This window comes from Takifugu rubripes, chromosome 1 (genome assembly GCF_901000725.2).
Source record: "Takifugu rubripes chromosome 1, fTakRub1.2, whole genome shotgun sequence".
NCBI classification, from domain to species: Eukaryota; Metazoa; Chordata; class Actinopteri; order Tetraodontiformes; family Tetraodontidae; genus Takifugu; species Takifugu rubripes.
The window spans coordinates 23158151-23173752 of record NC_042285.1 but is presented as its reverse complement, the minus strand read 5'-3'; the positions used below and the strand labels follow the sequence as shown (position 1 = coordinate 23173752).

The window sequence follows — 15602 nt, the reverse complement described above, 5'->3', positions numbered from 1 at the left end:
GGGGCGGCGTGGGCGTGTCCTCGGCTGTCTCAGCCGTTGTTTAAGAATCAAAAGGAAACTCAGATTTTAAACCTCCGTTGCAAAATAAGGTCAAATTCTATCATCAGTGGCTGGAAAGTTCTCGGATTTGTTTGTGCTCACTGCATTTTTAAATTGCAAAACATCCATTTTTAGAATTTCTTCGAAGAGAAAGCTTTGATTTCACTTTAAAAGACTAATTTCAATGCCATTAACAACAGAATTTTAAGCATCACGGATATGTTAAGTGTTTGGGGGGGGGGGGGCAGTAGAGCACTGGCTGGCCGTGTTCAAACAAAACAATTTCTCTTCCACATTTGCGCGTCAATCATCTGCAAAAGCCGTCGGTCCAGAGAAGCTTCCTCCAGCTGTGGTGACACATAAAACCCACATGATCACCAGCAGGATGCAGTTAAAGGCTTTAAATGAAAGCAATCTCACATCGACGGGACGGCTCTGTTGTCTAATCTTCACATAATTGTCGTGTTTTGGTTTTTTTTTTCAAACTCTGAAATTTCCCCTGAAGGCATCTTTTAACCTTCCAAGCTGGAGTCAGCAGTGAAAACAATGATGGAGATAAAAGGTTGGAGAAGAGATGCCGTCAGGACGGACGGACACGCTCGCTCGCACACGCACACACACACACACACACACACACCTGAGTTGCTCACTTTAATTAGAGCCAACGCTGAGCAGCTACACACACGACGCTGTAGTGGGTCGAACATTAAACGCACTTCAAGCAGATTCTCTTCTGATTAGCGTGGGGGGGGGGGGGGGATGGGGGGGGGGTCGCCGCGGCGTCCGTCTGAGAACAAGAAACTCCTGGTTTCACCCTGAACTCACGCCGAGGTAACACAGAAGACTGGGAGGTGCTGGAAAATGGTTTAATGGGTTAATGCAGGCATCCTTGCAAACAGCTTTGTTTTTCTGTTCCAGAATCGACACGTTTTCAACAGGAGGCTCGATCGAGGCGCACGGCGGGAAGACGAGCCGCTGCTGAAGTGTCGGTCACACCACGCTACATACGAGACTGACTGAATGGACATGACGACCCCCCCCCCCCCACACACACACATACATACACACCCCTCCCTCCCGCCCGTTCAGACGCACAACATTGCCGGTAGAAGAGATGCTCAGCATCCTGCACGTATCCAAGCATGTTAGAGGAAGGGCTTCTTTTTTTCCCCACATAATTATTTAATTCTGCACAAATATGTCAGATAATTGCAGAAAAGAAGGTATTTTTTTAAAAAAAAAAACAAAGAAAAAGCCAACAAAATTGGTACTTGGACACTTTCTTTGACGAGAACTTGACCATGCATTAGTCTCTCCACTTTGAGTTAACCACGATATATTCAGGATATATATTTGAAAGTTGGCAATACTAAAGGACAATAATTCTCAATTCTCATCTAGAACAGTTCACAGATGTATGATCCATTCAAAAAATGGGAGCGCGAGTAAATACTTGCGATGGTTTTCGATATCAGGGCCTTCCTGTCATCTATGCTGGATCGGGGTCGACGCTGGGTCCTCATAACGGCAGGTTTCCCCCCCACACACACACAAATACGCAATAGACTTTCCTGTACGTTGGTCTTCAGAAGATGGTTCGACTATCATTTACATAGAAATGGTGCCATCAATATGGGGCATACACATCTTTTAAAAAGTGTAAAGAACTGACCTTGCACTGAAAGTGTTCATGCTTCTCCATGTCTAGTCACAAAACGGGCTAAACATTACAAATATATAATATTTCCCACTTAGTTAAACCTTTATTACGTTCCTATAGAACTCCATATCAAAATGACTATTCATGGGAACTAGTGCAACCTGGTGAAGGCCTGGTCTTCGTGACAAGGCAGGCACAGAGTAAAACCGACAGTTCTCCGGAGCACGACCGGAGCAATGGCAGATATATTAAGGCCAGTTTCAGAATTACAGGAAAAAATAAAGAAAAAACGCGGGCGAGCGGCTTGGCTTGCCACCCAGGCTAAACTGGTTTGGACTCAGGCAGCAGAACAAGCCGGCGTCACCGTCACCAGTTTGTTTTTTCCCCCCCTAATCTGCCGTGCCGGCCTCCCCACGCCCCCGGCCAGGAAGCTCCACTCTTCTTTATTCAAGTGTGCGCAGTTTTGGTGGAAATAAGAGTAAAACCCTCACTAGTCCTTCTTTAGCAGACCCTCCGTCACCGTCCCGGGCCACGCTCGGGAAGTCAGGACTGTTTTAGACGCTTCCTGGGAGGACCAAAGGGTGGGCACTGTGCTGAAGCCAGAGCTCGGAAGGCCTCGGCTACCAAATGAGGATGGGATTGGATCATTGACTTCCAGCCTGCGGTCTCCATTATATCTGTAGCGTGGCTGTAAGCACAAGCGAAATGAAGTTAACACTCAGACGTGAGAATGTGCACATTAAAAATCAATAAGCATAAATGGGATGGTAATGGCCGGGCAAATAACCGGGGCTTGATTTGCGAGTCGCACGGTAAACTTGAAAGGGGCCATTAGAGCTTCCCGAGCGCCGGTCGAACCTGGCGCGGGAGCGACGCGCCCTCACGCGTCGGACGTGGAAACGAGCCTCCAAGGTGCCCCGCGACAAACGCGACGTCATCGGGAAGAGAAACACTCCAGAAGTGGACGATCCGCTTCCCTCTGAATCCTGCTAATACGCCACCGCTGGGGTTTATCCAGGTACGAGTCTATTAATAACTCGGATACAAAGATACGGAGCTCCAGACGTGAAAAGGCAACCCCCACCCCCACCCCCCCCCCCCCCCCCCCCCCACCATCCCGTCTGCCTGGGCTAAAACAATGAATTCTAATGCATCTGGTAGTGGGAAGAGATAAGAAGGTGTTATTAATCTTGTGTCACATATATCAGCTAATTACATACTTGCTATTCCAGTTCTTTCCATCTTTACAGCCCAGCTGTCTCAGGACACTGCACCTATGGCGAGGAGATAAAAAGGTAAGCATTCAGGGCCGGTAAACAGAAATGGCAGCGGGAATTTATCACCGGAGTTTTCTTTTCCCTCCTCTTCGATACTCGCCTGTTGATAAAATCTATGGCTTGTGCTTTGAGCTGCTCGGCGCTGTGCAAATCAGCGAGGATGAGGGTGTCGGCCACGTTCTCCACCGAGAGGCTGTTGCACAAGGCCTCTTCACACATGACCTTTAAACGCTTAAGAGCATACTGGGGGGGGGGGGGGGGGGGACACACACACACACACACACACACACAGGTTACACTGGGAATGTTCTGACACCGGCTCTGCTCATAAGGAGGAATCTGCTGTTTGACTTCCTCTTGAATGTTCCAAACATCACATTTTAGAGGAAAGTGCTTTTTTTTAAAAAAAAATAAACATCCTAATTAGTCATTATCGGAATAATTATTTCCTGTGAAACCTCTTCTAAAATGTTTCTGCCGTGTAAACAAAGGCCGGCTGAGCGGCACATGAGGAGACGTGAGGCTAACGAGCTAAAACAAGCATTAGGACAGAACAAAAGGTTTAAATAATCCCTCGTCACATAAAACGCTCGATGTTATCGGGATTAAATCAGCATTTTTAAATCATTCCGCCCGTTTCTGCGGCCTCCGACGTTCAAATCTCACTTTGTCTGCAGCTGCCAGTAAATTATCCGCCATCTTCTCCAGGTTCGGCGCCCTCCCCGTGTAAACGAACCGCATCATTTCCTTAAAGACGTCGGGCTCGATGTCGGCGATGTCGACCCGGTTCTGGAAAAACTGTTGGCGAGAGAAACAGAGGTGTCGCTCCGTGTCCGTGAGCAGAACCCACCCCCCCCCCCTCCCGCGTTGGTTCTGGCGTTCTTACCTTCTTAGTGTCCTTCATCTCGTGTTCAAACATGGCTTTAAACACCGGCGACCTCGCTGTCAAACACACACAGACGGGTTCACGTTAACACGCGTCAGCAGTTATTACGACGGACGCGCTGATGTCATCCTGCGGGCCGGATGCAGGCGACCGCTTTACTGCCTGATCCAAAGGAACAAACATTATCTGAGCTGTGACTCTGTGACTCCATGATCCCTTAAATCTGGAGAAATCCTCACCACTGCAGCTTTGTCAGCGCTCTCGTATGTGGCGTCTGCGGAGGCCACGCCCCCTTTTTCGGTGACGGGGGGGCCTCTGTGCTGTGCACCCACCTGCGAGGATGGCTCTGTGGGCTTTGAACTCCTGCCCTCGGACCCACAGGCTGCAGTCGGTGAAGCGCGACTGCTCCCACAGGCTCCCCAGGTCGTCGGACAGCTGACACTCGGGCACCTTCAGCATGTTCATGTTGGACTGGCCTGAGATGTTGACGGAGTCCTGGACAACGCTCACCTGGGGGGGGGATGGGGAGGGGGTGGCAGAGCCAACACACGTTTAAATGAAGTTAAAACTGATCACCAACGGCGCTGCGCTGCTCCTCCACGTGCACTTTGCTCATCAAAGCGACGAAGGAGCCGGTGTGGGAACTCAGGGAAAGTTTTGTTTGCTTGTTTGGCGTTTTCCTTCATTCATGTCGACACGCACTTCCCGAGGAGCCGTTCAGATGCCGACGGAACACTTCCCGATACGGAGCGATGGCCTCTTGGATTTATGTTACATTAGCGCCGCGCTACCTCCCTCCACGGCCTCGCCGCTGCTCCCCTGCGACGCCTCCCAGAGCACAATCTCGCCCCAAATGCCTTTTTTAGTGGCAGCTCTGTCAAAGCGCCACTAAAGTCTGACGGCGGGGGGGAAACGGAGCGGTTACCTCGCAGAAAAGCGTCAGCTTGTCATCCGGTAAGAGGCCGTTGGCTTCATCAAGAAGGAAATCTCTTCGTATGAACTTCTTGAAGCCCCAGTCTTTGCCTTGGACAAACCTATAAGCTCTTTGGCTTTCTGGAAGAGAACGCATCAGAGAGGTTAGCGGACGAGGCTCCGTTGGCAGAACCGGGCCGTGAAGGTGGCGGCGGCGGCGGCAGCGGACTCACCCATCGCTTTCGTCTCCTCCCTCTTCGCATTAAGCAAAGAGAACTTGAACTTTGCCCTGACTTCACTTTTTGGACAACTAACAAGAAGTAAATACAGCGAGAGGTAATCTTTGCTCTCGTCGTCGAGGCCCTTTGGGTTGACTCTCAAGCACCTGGGACAGAGGACGCGGCGTCAGTGACCGTCCGGGACACCCGGAGATCCGGGTCGGACCAGCACTCACCACTTCATCTTGTCGTTGGGACCAGAGGAAAAGGTCGAGCTCTTCAACACCTCCCCCATTTCCTCTCTGCAGAAACTAAAGTTGTTGATGGTCCACATGTAGGAGAACTTCACAACTTTGACCTGGAAATACGACCAAACCCACAGGCGCCGTTTTAGCTTCGAGACTTCAAAACAAACAAACAAACAAACAAAAGGAAAACCTCTCAAAACGTTTGAAAGTGACACCTGGAGTTCTGCCGATACCTGCGTGTAACACCAGCTCTCTGCCACAGGTCCGCTCGCCATCTCCCCGTTAGGGGGGGGGGTGGGAACCCGAGACATCACCAAGTCGGAGGCAACACTTGCTGGAGTCCGGAAAACACTGGCGGTCACAAACATGAAGGGGCGAGTTCAACGGGGGAAGAACAGACGCACAAACGTCGATTTCAGCTGCGCCAAAATCAAGCAGATTATTTAATTACTAATTATCAGAAACGTCTAAATGGGGGGGGCGGGTGGGGGGGGCAATCTCAGACCTTCAGTCATGAGATCTAGTTTCTTACCAACATTAAATGACACTGCAGATAAAATCCAGGCAGTTTTTGATCAGAACCATAAACAAACTAACACAATTACACAGGTTTATCATCTGGATATTCCAGGAAATAACGACATTTGGCCAAAGAGCCGCTTTACAACCAAACTTTAACACAATAATACGCTTTCATTCAGCGACGCCGTCCCATGTTTGCATGTATAATCACTAGTTTCTCTCAGAATACTTGATTTTATGTGCACGACTGTTTAATATTGTTTATTATCTCCCAATGCAGAGGAGGGAATATGGAATATAAGAATGTCAACACATTTCAGCAGAAACAACTCAAATCTTTAATGATCTGAGCTTATGAAGGCTCTCAGCATCCAGCCAGACAAATAAAGCAGTCGTGACAACAACCCAAGTGTCAATAAACTACCAATCTGCTCTCAAACCACAAATATGACAACACTGCCACGTAATTTCAGGAGCGGTTCATCACCGTGCACCACCAGGTTGTAACATGCACACGTGTAGCCCCGCGGGGTGGGGGGGGCAAACACCGTGTCGACGGGTGTCATTTAGACTTGCCAGGCTTTTAATATTCCAGATAAAACTGACGCCTCGGCCTCCCAAATCACCTGCAACTTCTTGTGCTAACGCGTTAGCTGCGCTCATGCTAATGCGTAAATTCCAAGAGGCAGACGCTTCCTATCAAGTTAACCCGTTAATACCGCGACCGATTCGGACCGCTGCGTGTTGTGCACTTTACCTTATTAAAGGAAGCCACAAGGAAAATGCGTTTGATAGAGTTCGGTGCAAGAACCCGGCGTTAGCGCGCCGTCGGCTAAGCATCAACGCTCCTCTCCAAACCATCAGCTGCGCGGCTTCAACTTTTTCATTCGTGTCCAGTGTTCGCGAAAGCATCTGTGTAAACACGAAATGCGACGGCACAAATCGGGAAACTGTGCGAAATGCGCACGCAGCTAGCTCATGCTAACAATGTTCGCAACAGCAACATTAATATTAACTTCAATCGAGCCTTAAACCGCAAAGCGCATATAACACGGGCCAGCTAGCTTAACGCAGAGCCTTAACAATACATTTGCCCTTATAATAACACTCCAGAGTTGGCCCGTATCGGTTATGTTACTCACCAGCTGCATCACAAACTAGGGGGAAAAAACATCCAAAATGCAAACACGGTACTGCATAAACCTCACAATTCCCGGTGTAAAACAAAGGGCCTTCGCTGATTCCTGTGACAGCCTGCTAACTAATCAGGCTAACGTAAACCCTCACCTGGTACATTCTAGCGATGGGGAAAACAACGACGGCTAACTAGCAGCAAGCTAAAGCTAATCTCTGCACTGGCTGCTCACAAAAAAGTTTAAAAAGACACGGTGAAGGCGTACCTTTCAATTTCATACTTCCATATATATCAAATAGCACATATGGCTTCGTGTCACTATCAGTCCCGGGACCCTCCGCTACTTTGAACACCTTTTAATCAACCTCTTTACAAGCTTTCTTTGTCTAATTTATAACTGTACTAGCTAACAATCTATGCTTACAACTGTCTAGATGCTAGCGGCTTCCGAAGCAGGGAAGGGAGGGGGGAATAAACGCTGTGTTTCTACTGCGCATGCGCCAGGATTTGACAACATCCTCGAGCTCCGCGGCGCAGCAATGATCCAGCGTTATCACGCACGAATTATGCGCGCCAGTGTGTCGCTTCTGTGTTTAGGGGGGGGGTTAGGGGTGTTGGGGTGGTTTCAGGGGTCAATGTCACGGTAGAACCTTTGCAAACGGGTTCTTAGTCAGGTTCAGTCGCCCTCAACTGCGTGTTTTTAGGGTGCACGTTGTCTGGGTGCACGTTTTGCAGCCATTGTTGATGGAGGGGAAACTAAGACGGAAGTTTATTGGGTTATGGGACACGCGTGCATGTGTTGGTGCGCTTGGATTGACTCCCATTACTGTCTTTTCAGTGACCTTTTCTAATTTAAGGTCAAGTATCGCACACAGTGCAAAGGTTAAGGTGTGCACGTGTTGGCTGCAGTAAGTAAGTAAAGGTCTGTCAAAATAAAAAGCATATTGCGCAATAAGAAACAACCTCAAGCACAGTGAAAACACATTTGATCCATTTAAACAAAGATATTTCTGCATATAAAAGCTGCTGCGTGAGCAGGATGCAACTATAATCTCATTTTCTTGACCGCTTTATTCGTTTTGGGGGGCTGTACCTTGCTCAAGGGAATGTTGGAAGGTTCCGGCCCCTCCGTCCATGTTTTGTCCCCGACTCTAAATATACGTGCTTCAAAATTACTTTATCAACCAAATATAATTCAAGGCTGAAAGTCTTTAAATGTGAAGAAATGAGGTAGAAAGTTAAAAGGTTTTGCCTGCTTCTAATGATACATTTGAAATGTTGTGTCCAATTATTTTAAAATCACAGTAAATGAGGCTACATTTGAACCACAGGTGCAACACATCAAACCGCACCACTAATCACCTCTCACCAGGCGTTCACCAGCACAAAAAGGGATTCAGAAGAAAGTAATTCATATCCAGACACGTGGCTGCCATACAAAGCCCATTTCTGTGCGGGGGTGCAGAACAAACACTTGGTCCGGCTGGTGCTTCCTAGAATGGCTGATGGTCTGAGGCTCAGCAGCATCCACATCAAACACACCTAGCCTAGCCTAGCATGCTAAAACCTGCAGAAAACAGTCAGGAACATGTGAAAATATTTAATTGTTTCATGTAAAACACGACAAATGACAGGGAGAATGAGGCCGGTGTGGGCGTGGCTTAGAGGGGCGGAGAATCCGTGCTGCATTCAAAGGCACAACAGCTCCTGGGATTTTAGGGAACCATGATGTTCTCAGACTCTGAGCACATGAAACAAAGCACCGCCTCACTGTAGCTGCACCTGATGAGTTCAAAAATGCATTTCTCATTGGTTTACCTTGAATAGCATCTCACAGCCACATTCAGACACTTTAGGTTTGCAAATATGATCCTGGGTCCCTGTTTTTGATGATCAAAGAGTGACACGTCTCCCTCATTTACCTGGCTTCACTATCCACACAGATGAGGGCGACACAAAAGAATAAACATTACAGGAATTTGGTAGTGCAGCTCCTGCCACAGATTCAACTCCGAACTGCAGCTCATCTGCAGCCGGTCTTCAATCCGTCTCTTCTGATGTGTCTCGTCTAGCAAACACAAAGCAGCTTGGGGTGAGCCGTTCTCTGAAACAATACTCCGTAATGGTTCCCTGTAGGCCTGTGATAACTAATTCCCTTTCAGATGGATGGACACTGTTCTGCCGAATGAGCGATAAATGGCTCCTCTGCACCAATCACTCCACATTCATGCGGGGAAAAAGGAAAAAGTCGGAATATTTGCACCAAAACAGGCGCGTTCGGCCGGATGAGCTCTGCAGCCTGCGGCAAAATGTCACACGCCGACTTCAAACACCTTTAATATCATAGCGAGGACTCAACGACCCATCTTGAAGTTGAAAGACGGATAAGATCACAAGTGGAGGAACGCTGGGATTCTTATCAGGAATTGTAATCACAAAATTCGAAGGTGGGGATCGGTCAACACGCAGCATCCGAGGCCGATGGAACGAGCCTATAATTCTTTATCTGCTTTCCTTTAGATGCTGGAGGGAGAGAATATGAGTAGCAATTTGCTAGCATCACATTTCTGTTCCGCTCCGTCTCTGAGTACCTGTCCTCTCTGCCAACGTCCTCTGAAACAATAGCGCTGACAAGTCCCTGATTCAGATCTACAATGCTGTTCTAATGAGCCGGATCTCACAGAGTCCTCCTATTGGTGACAAGTATTCAGCGCCAAAGTGATGAAGATTGATACAGACAGAATTAATGAGCAGGAAGGCTAAGAAAGAAAAAAAGAAAAAGCTGCCCCGGTGACCTCATCAGAACGTGGTCGTACATGTGTCCAAGATGAAATGACATTAGACATTTTTTTTACAGAGTCTGTAAAAATAAAATCCACAAAACTTCACAAAAGAGGCGGCAGGAACTGAACTTATCTGATTCATTTCCTCTGATGAGATCTGGGTAATAAAACATATGCTAATCGCCAAATATCGGCCGAATCGATATGGAAAAACTCCTGGAACCTGAAATCGGGCCTTAAGTTGAGCTCATTCTTCTCTCTACGACGGTTTCATGCATCAGAAATGTGCATTTTTGACCCAAAAATGACTCCAAATCCAATAATTTGATCATTAACTTTATCTAATGCATCACCTTGAACCCTCTTGCCAACTAATCACTGGTTGACTGAGGAAGCATGAAATGTTCTCAGAGTGAAAAATGAGCCTCTCATATGGGTTTATCAGTTTTTGGAGTACGCGTGTCCTTTACCGCAGGATTCTGCACCGCTTTGAAATATGCACACCCCTTTCATCTATTAGCGTTCCTCCTTATCACTGGCTTGATTATCGCTGACCACAGTTGCTGCAAGGCTCGACTCCACGCAAGCTAGTTTTGCCACGGTGGACGTAAAAATGTTAAATTTTAAGTCGTAAACGCGGTGTAGCTTATTAACGTTGTCACAATAGCGGAGCCCTTCAGGCTCGTAGTTCTGATACTTTTACTAAACAGAAAAGAAGTCCAATAACTGGGGACAATCAGATGGTTAGAGTAATTATGTCTGATGCGTTTGTGAACTGCAGGAATCCCAATGCACGCATGCACATGCACAGAGGCAAAAGAGCAAAATAAATTAGATGAACACACCTATTCACACACCAAGACACCAGAGTCTTGGGAGAAATGCTGTTTACGGGACTACTTGAATAATAACTCCAGAAATTAGATGACAAATTGGGTTCTGCTGGTCACCCAAACCTGTTTAATCCTCTTGGATCATATATCGCACCTTTTTTGTTTTAACTGAAAACACACAGCTCCATTAGCTCCTGGATCCCACAAACCGGATCACACACCTTTATTTTGTGTGTCAGCGCCTCTCACTGATGGAGCTGAGCCGTTTCTCAGCAGGAGACAACTGCAGCTCACGAGAAGAGAAAAGAAGGAACCGGCAGCGTGGGGGCTGAACTAGTCGCAGGGTCGTGACACGTGAGATGAGCAGCAACAGGTGGGCCGAAGCCCCGTCCCCTCCTCCTTTAATCAACGCCTTTGTGTTTCAGGGACCAGCAGACACGGAGGACGCCGACAGGCTTGATTACGCTGGTGATCCACTCGTTACCAAGACGTCCAACGACGGGTCCCGTGTTTATTAATAGAGCCAACGAGATGCTGATTGATCTGAGTTTCTTATTCTCCTTTGCGTATCGAATCGAAAAACCTCTACAGTTTTTAACACCTGCTAACAATTGAGATCAAAGTTGTTTGCTGACTGTAAAACCGGGATGTTTTGGCGACTTTGCCCCCGGTCAGCGCGCAGCAAACACCCGCCGTTTCGCGTTAGTCGTCACAACATCCCTGTTTGTCACTCTGGACACGGCGCTGATGGCCCGGCAGAGATGAGGGAGAAATAAGACATCATGACTTGGTAATGAGGCATCTCATTCCTCAAGCGGAGAGCTGATGATAACCTGTCGTTCTTCTGGTCTGCTACACCTGCACGCTAACAGGCTGCTGAGAGCGGCGTCTCCCTGACAAGCTCCCATCTTCTCTGCCCTTTCATGTCCTCGCGCCACAAAAGAGAGTTTGGAAGTCTTTTATCTCCGCCAGCGGCGTCTCTTCCTTGTCTGCCGACAGGAAAAAACTAACCAATTAAGGCCGCGTTACACTATTCACATGGACCCTGCAGATCACGTGCAGAACTGTAAATGTTTTTCAGTCCTTCTCTTGACATAATTGGCAAAACCTTGTTTGAATCACTGAAAAAAAGAGGAATTTAGAGTCTTGTTTCACTGTGGGAAGAGTTTTAGAGTGTTAATTAATTACCTGAGTAATAGAAAGGAACAAGCTTATTTTTTTTTTAAAAAAAAAGCTGGTTTGATTTGATATTTGAATAGAATAAAGCTGTTTCTGACTTCTCACCCTCTTAACCTAAAGCTTCTTTATAACACTTTACACAGTCCCCCGTGTTAATAATTATTGTATTTTATAGAAAAATATTATCATTTTTTTTACAGTTTGTGCAGCATGCAAGCCGCAAATTTCTACTACACTCTAAAAAATCGAAGAAATAAATAACAGAGCTGTAGCTCCCAATTAAACCATTAATTTGTAAAGTGTTTAAGCTACAGCCCTTCTTGAATAGTTGAACAGGCCACAGCTTGAACCCGGGACGCCTGCATTTCCCTCTCATCGATTTGTTTTTTCATTTTCTAGTGATCCGTCCAACCTGAGCCAAATATTGATGAATTTATTTATTGAAGCACAGTGAAGATAAACTAGCTTTGCCGCGACGGCGCTGACTGAAGTGCAATTTTCTACTTCCCACCCTCCAGTCAGGACTGGATGCCTGTAAAACTGCATTTTAAGTTTCTTTGTAAAGCTAATATTAGTCTTGGGGAGGGTGCTTGAAACGCTCTGAATTCCCTCCCACACTCTTGCATTCAGCCCATTTCATTTGCAAAGCACATTGGTGCCCTCCAAAGAGATACCCAGAATGGATGCATTACTGAGAGACTGTCTGTGAGCAATTGCTGATCCAGGCGAGCGATAAAGAAAGCCTGGCTCTCTAAAGCCAAGAAAGAAAAAAAATGACTGGAGAGAGTCATGGAGTGTATAGACCAGGAAGGTCACCAGCTGCCAAGTACAGGCCAAACCATCTCCACAATGCCCTCGGCTTCTCCTCTATTTAATAACACGCTGTTGTGACCATGTGGCGAAGGGGTGGGCGAGGAGGCAACGGTCGGACGTAGAAAAGCGATTCGGCCTGAGCGGTGCACGAGAACACAGCTTGTACGTGAGCGTGACACACTGATCTTGGCCTGTGAGTGGACTGATTAGGAGATATGGAGACGATAATCCGCAGCACATCCTCACTATCGCTGCCTTTGCATATGGTCATTCTAAGGACGCGCTTATCTCTGCAGCCAAATTCGCCATGCTAATAGATTTATTCCCTTTACAGACCTTGACAATCAGTCCCTGATACATCTGCATGCGTTTGGCGACGCGCACCTGAAAGAGACGAGGGTTTTTCTTGATTATCTCCTGTTATTTTCCATCAAAAGTAAGTAATCCATAATTTTCGCAGGACTGGGATTCTTTAACTCCGCTATCATTTCATCAGCTGATTGACAGTTGGCTCCGATTTTGGATCGCTTTCCTTATTGCCCGAGGGATTTCAGCAGTATTTAGTTACTTATTTATCCGCAGGCGTTCCCCAATCGCATTTCTAGGCAGGTGCACGGCTGCCCTCCACAAATTACATCCAGGATAATTTCGTATTGATTAATGCAGATGCGTTCCTCCTGGCTCTCAGACTCTACCTGCAGTCTATTTGGTATAAATTACCGAAGCTATTTTGCTGCACAAAGCCAGCCCTCTCCAATAAGGTGCTGGCTCATGTGTCGACTGGGGCCCCCAAACTACCGCTCTGCCTGCAGGAACCACTAAAGCTTTTAATTGCCTTCTGTGCAAATGGTTCTTATGCACTTGATAAAGTGTCTACAAAGTCAGGCACTGGTTATGAGAGGTGTGAGGCGGTGCACCTACGGCGAGGATGGCTGGGCCAAACGGTGTGTGTTAGGTTTTAGGTACATGCTGTTGATACGGCAGTCAGCCACAGCTCTGGCTGGTTGACAGTCCTAACAATGATAAACCATTTATGATAATGCTAAAATAGTCTTTGTGAGTACAGTCACCACTCAGCAAAACGGCTGAAAAACCCAGCGTGTAGCCCGCGGGATTATTTCATTCTGTGTACATTTGCTACAGTAGAGTGGCTGATAACCCGGGTAAAGAGATAAACAATCAAAGTGTGACTTCAGTGGAAATGATTGCATTGGTGGCCTGCCCCAGAGATGGGGACCATTATTAACCTGGGTCCTGTCCTGACAATGCTATTTTGTGGAAGGTAATTGCAGATTCAGATCTCTGAGAGGGCCCGACTGGGAGTAAATGCCACCTCTTTAATTATGGTCTCCTCCACGTCTCCTCTATTGAGCCACGAAGATGTCTATCGCTCCACGGGATCCTGGGGAAAATGACTCTAATGGGAAATGACCAGTGTCTGGGAAGCCAGCTCAGATTAGAAGCGACATTTCTAATTGATGGCTAAAGAAATCCCCAGCCGGATGACTGGGAAAAGCCACTTTGGAGCAAATGTAATTGGAGTGATTGGGCTTCTAACAAGAATCAGATGCAGACAACAAGCCCAACAAGAGTCTGACACATGTATAATCTTCACACTGCAGATACTCAAGGACATCCCTATTTTACAGTTGATTGGCTCCAAGGTGACACGTCTGTCCACAGGAAACACGTATGTGCACATACAGCATGTCTGCACATTACATATGTGTATGCACACTTTACCTAAAGACTGAAAAAGCACAATCCAGCACACGAGATGTGTCCAAATGCAAAAAAAAATTCCAGCAGCTGCGGCTCAGATCCGTTCAATTGAAGGTTATTAATACCTGAGTTAAATATGATCCCACATATAAACGATAATACTGCATTTACACAGCGTTCGGCAAACATTCGTCTCATAAATGGCTGCTTTAGGAGCAATAACAACCCATAATGAACAGGTTTTCATGACCCAGACCTAATAGATGCAGCTAACCTCATAACTCTCTCGTGTGGACTTTGAAGGTGACTTTTCTTTTCCGTGACTTTTATTTCCAGGTCCGCGTGTTTATGTCGGCGGTAATATGTATGTTGTGCATCGACCGTGTCGCCAGACCTTTACGGCCGTGTTGTGGATTTTCCTGCTGAAATCCATCACCGCTCTCTGTCACTGGTAACAGATTCGCTGCTCTTTCCCAACTGTCCGGTCATCAGTTGGCATTCCGGATCGGGGCAACGTGATCTCGGTTCGCGGTACGAAAACGGCGAAACGACAAAGTAATGACGGCATCTGTCTTGTGCGCGGCTGTATTGACGTTACATCACAGGTACCAAATTGTTTGTGTTGTGAAGTGTGTCTCAAAGATACCTCAAGCTGATGAGTCTGAAAGCTGCCGACTGTGGAGGGAATTCCAGAAGTTGACGCCTGGAAGATCTGACAGGAGCTGATGAGCGCGTGTTTAACGCAGGAATGTGGGCAGTCAGCACTGGAGGCAGAAATATGAGTGTGGAAGGGATTTCTTCCCAGTAATGACAAAAATCTGAATGCATGTGTAGCACAATCCCACTCACCGGTGGGGGGGTTGGTGCCCCACGAGCGACTTCAAAACAGACATCAGCACCACATCGACTGGGAATTTCTCTGAAAGGACATGAGTGACGCCCGTCCCCAGAGTGACGGGGACTCAGGAAGGCTGGATTGTCAAGGAAACGGCCTCAACCAAGTCTTTACAATCAATCAATCATCCTCTTATTATGTAGGTGGCACCATATCTGTTTAATAGCTCGGATCACACACGTTAAATGAATATCACAATCTGCTGTGAGCACTTTTGCCTGAAAACTATAGATATAAAACAATTTATTATGAGTGGGAACGAATTGTAAATAATCTAAATGAATCCACAGATTCATCTCATCTTTCATATACAGTTTTATATACGGCCTGTGTGACCTGTGTGACCTGTGTGACCTGTGTGACCTGTTCTGTTCTGCAGTCTCAGTGTGAGAGCTGCTTTTGGGTTGTTACCCGAGTTTTATGAACAAAGATGGACAGTGTGATTTAAAACTCGCTTTGTCTTGTATCGATTGTTCTTGT

General features: G+C 47.0%; 1 protein-coding gene across 6 annotated transcripts; it reads right to left on the bottom strand.

The window, feature by feature from the left end:
- Positions 1–891: 891 nt before the first annotated feature.
- Positions 892–7363, bottom strand: spopla (speckle type BTB/POZ protein like a). Of its 6 annotated transcripts, none has more exons than XM_029846292.1 (12): positions 6905–7154; positions 6520–6674; positions 5456–5591; positions 5229–5350; positions 5008–5159; positions 4788–4915; positions 4195–4372; positions 3863–3918; positions 3643–3774; positions 3077–3219; positions 2920–2973; positions 892–2387 (listed from the first exon to the last, which is right to left on the bottom strand). In XM_029846292.1, the coding sequence occupies exons 1-12, from the start codon at positions 6911–6913 to the stop codon at positions 2243–2245; spliced, it is 1410 nt and encodes a 469-aa protein (XP_029702152.1). In that variant the 5' UTR covers positions 6914–7154; the 3' UTR covers positions 892–2242. The 6 variants fall into 6 exon arrangements, with proteins under 6 accessions (XP_029702152.1, XP_029702160.1, XP_029702165.1 ...); XM_029846300.1 differs by having other exon boundaries at positions 5474–5591; positions 6905–7152; XM_029846305.1 differs by lacking the exons at positions 6520–6674; positions 6905–7154 and adding an exon at positions 7163–7363.
- Positions 7364–15602: the final 8239 nt, after the last annotated feature.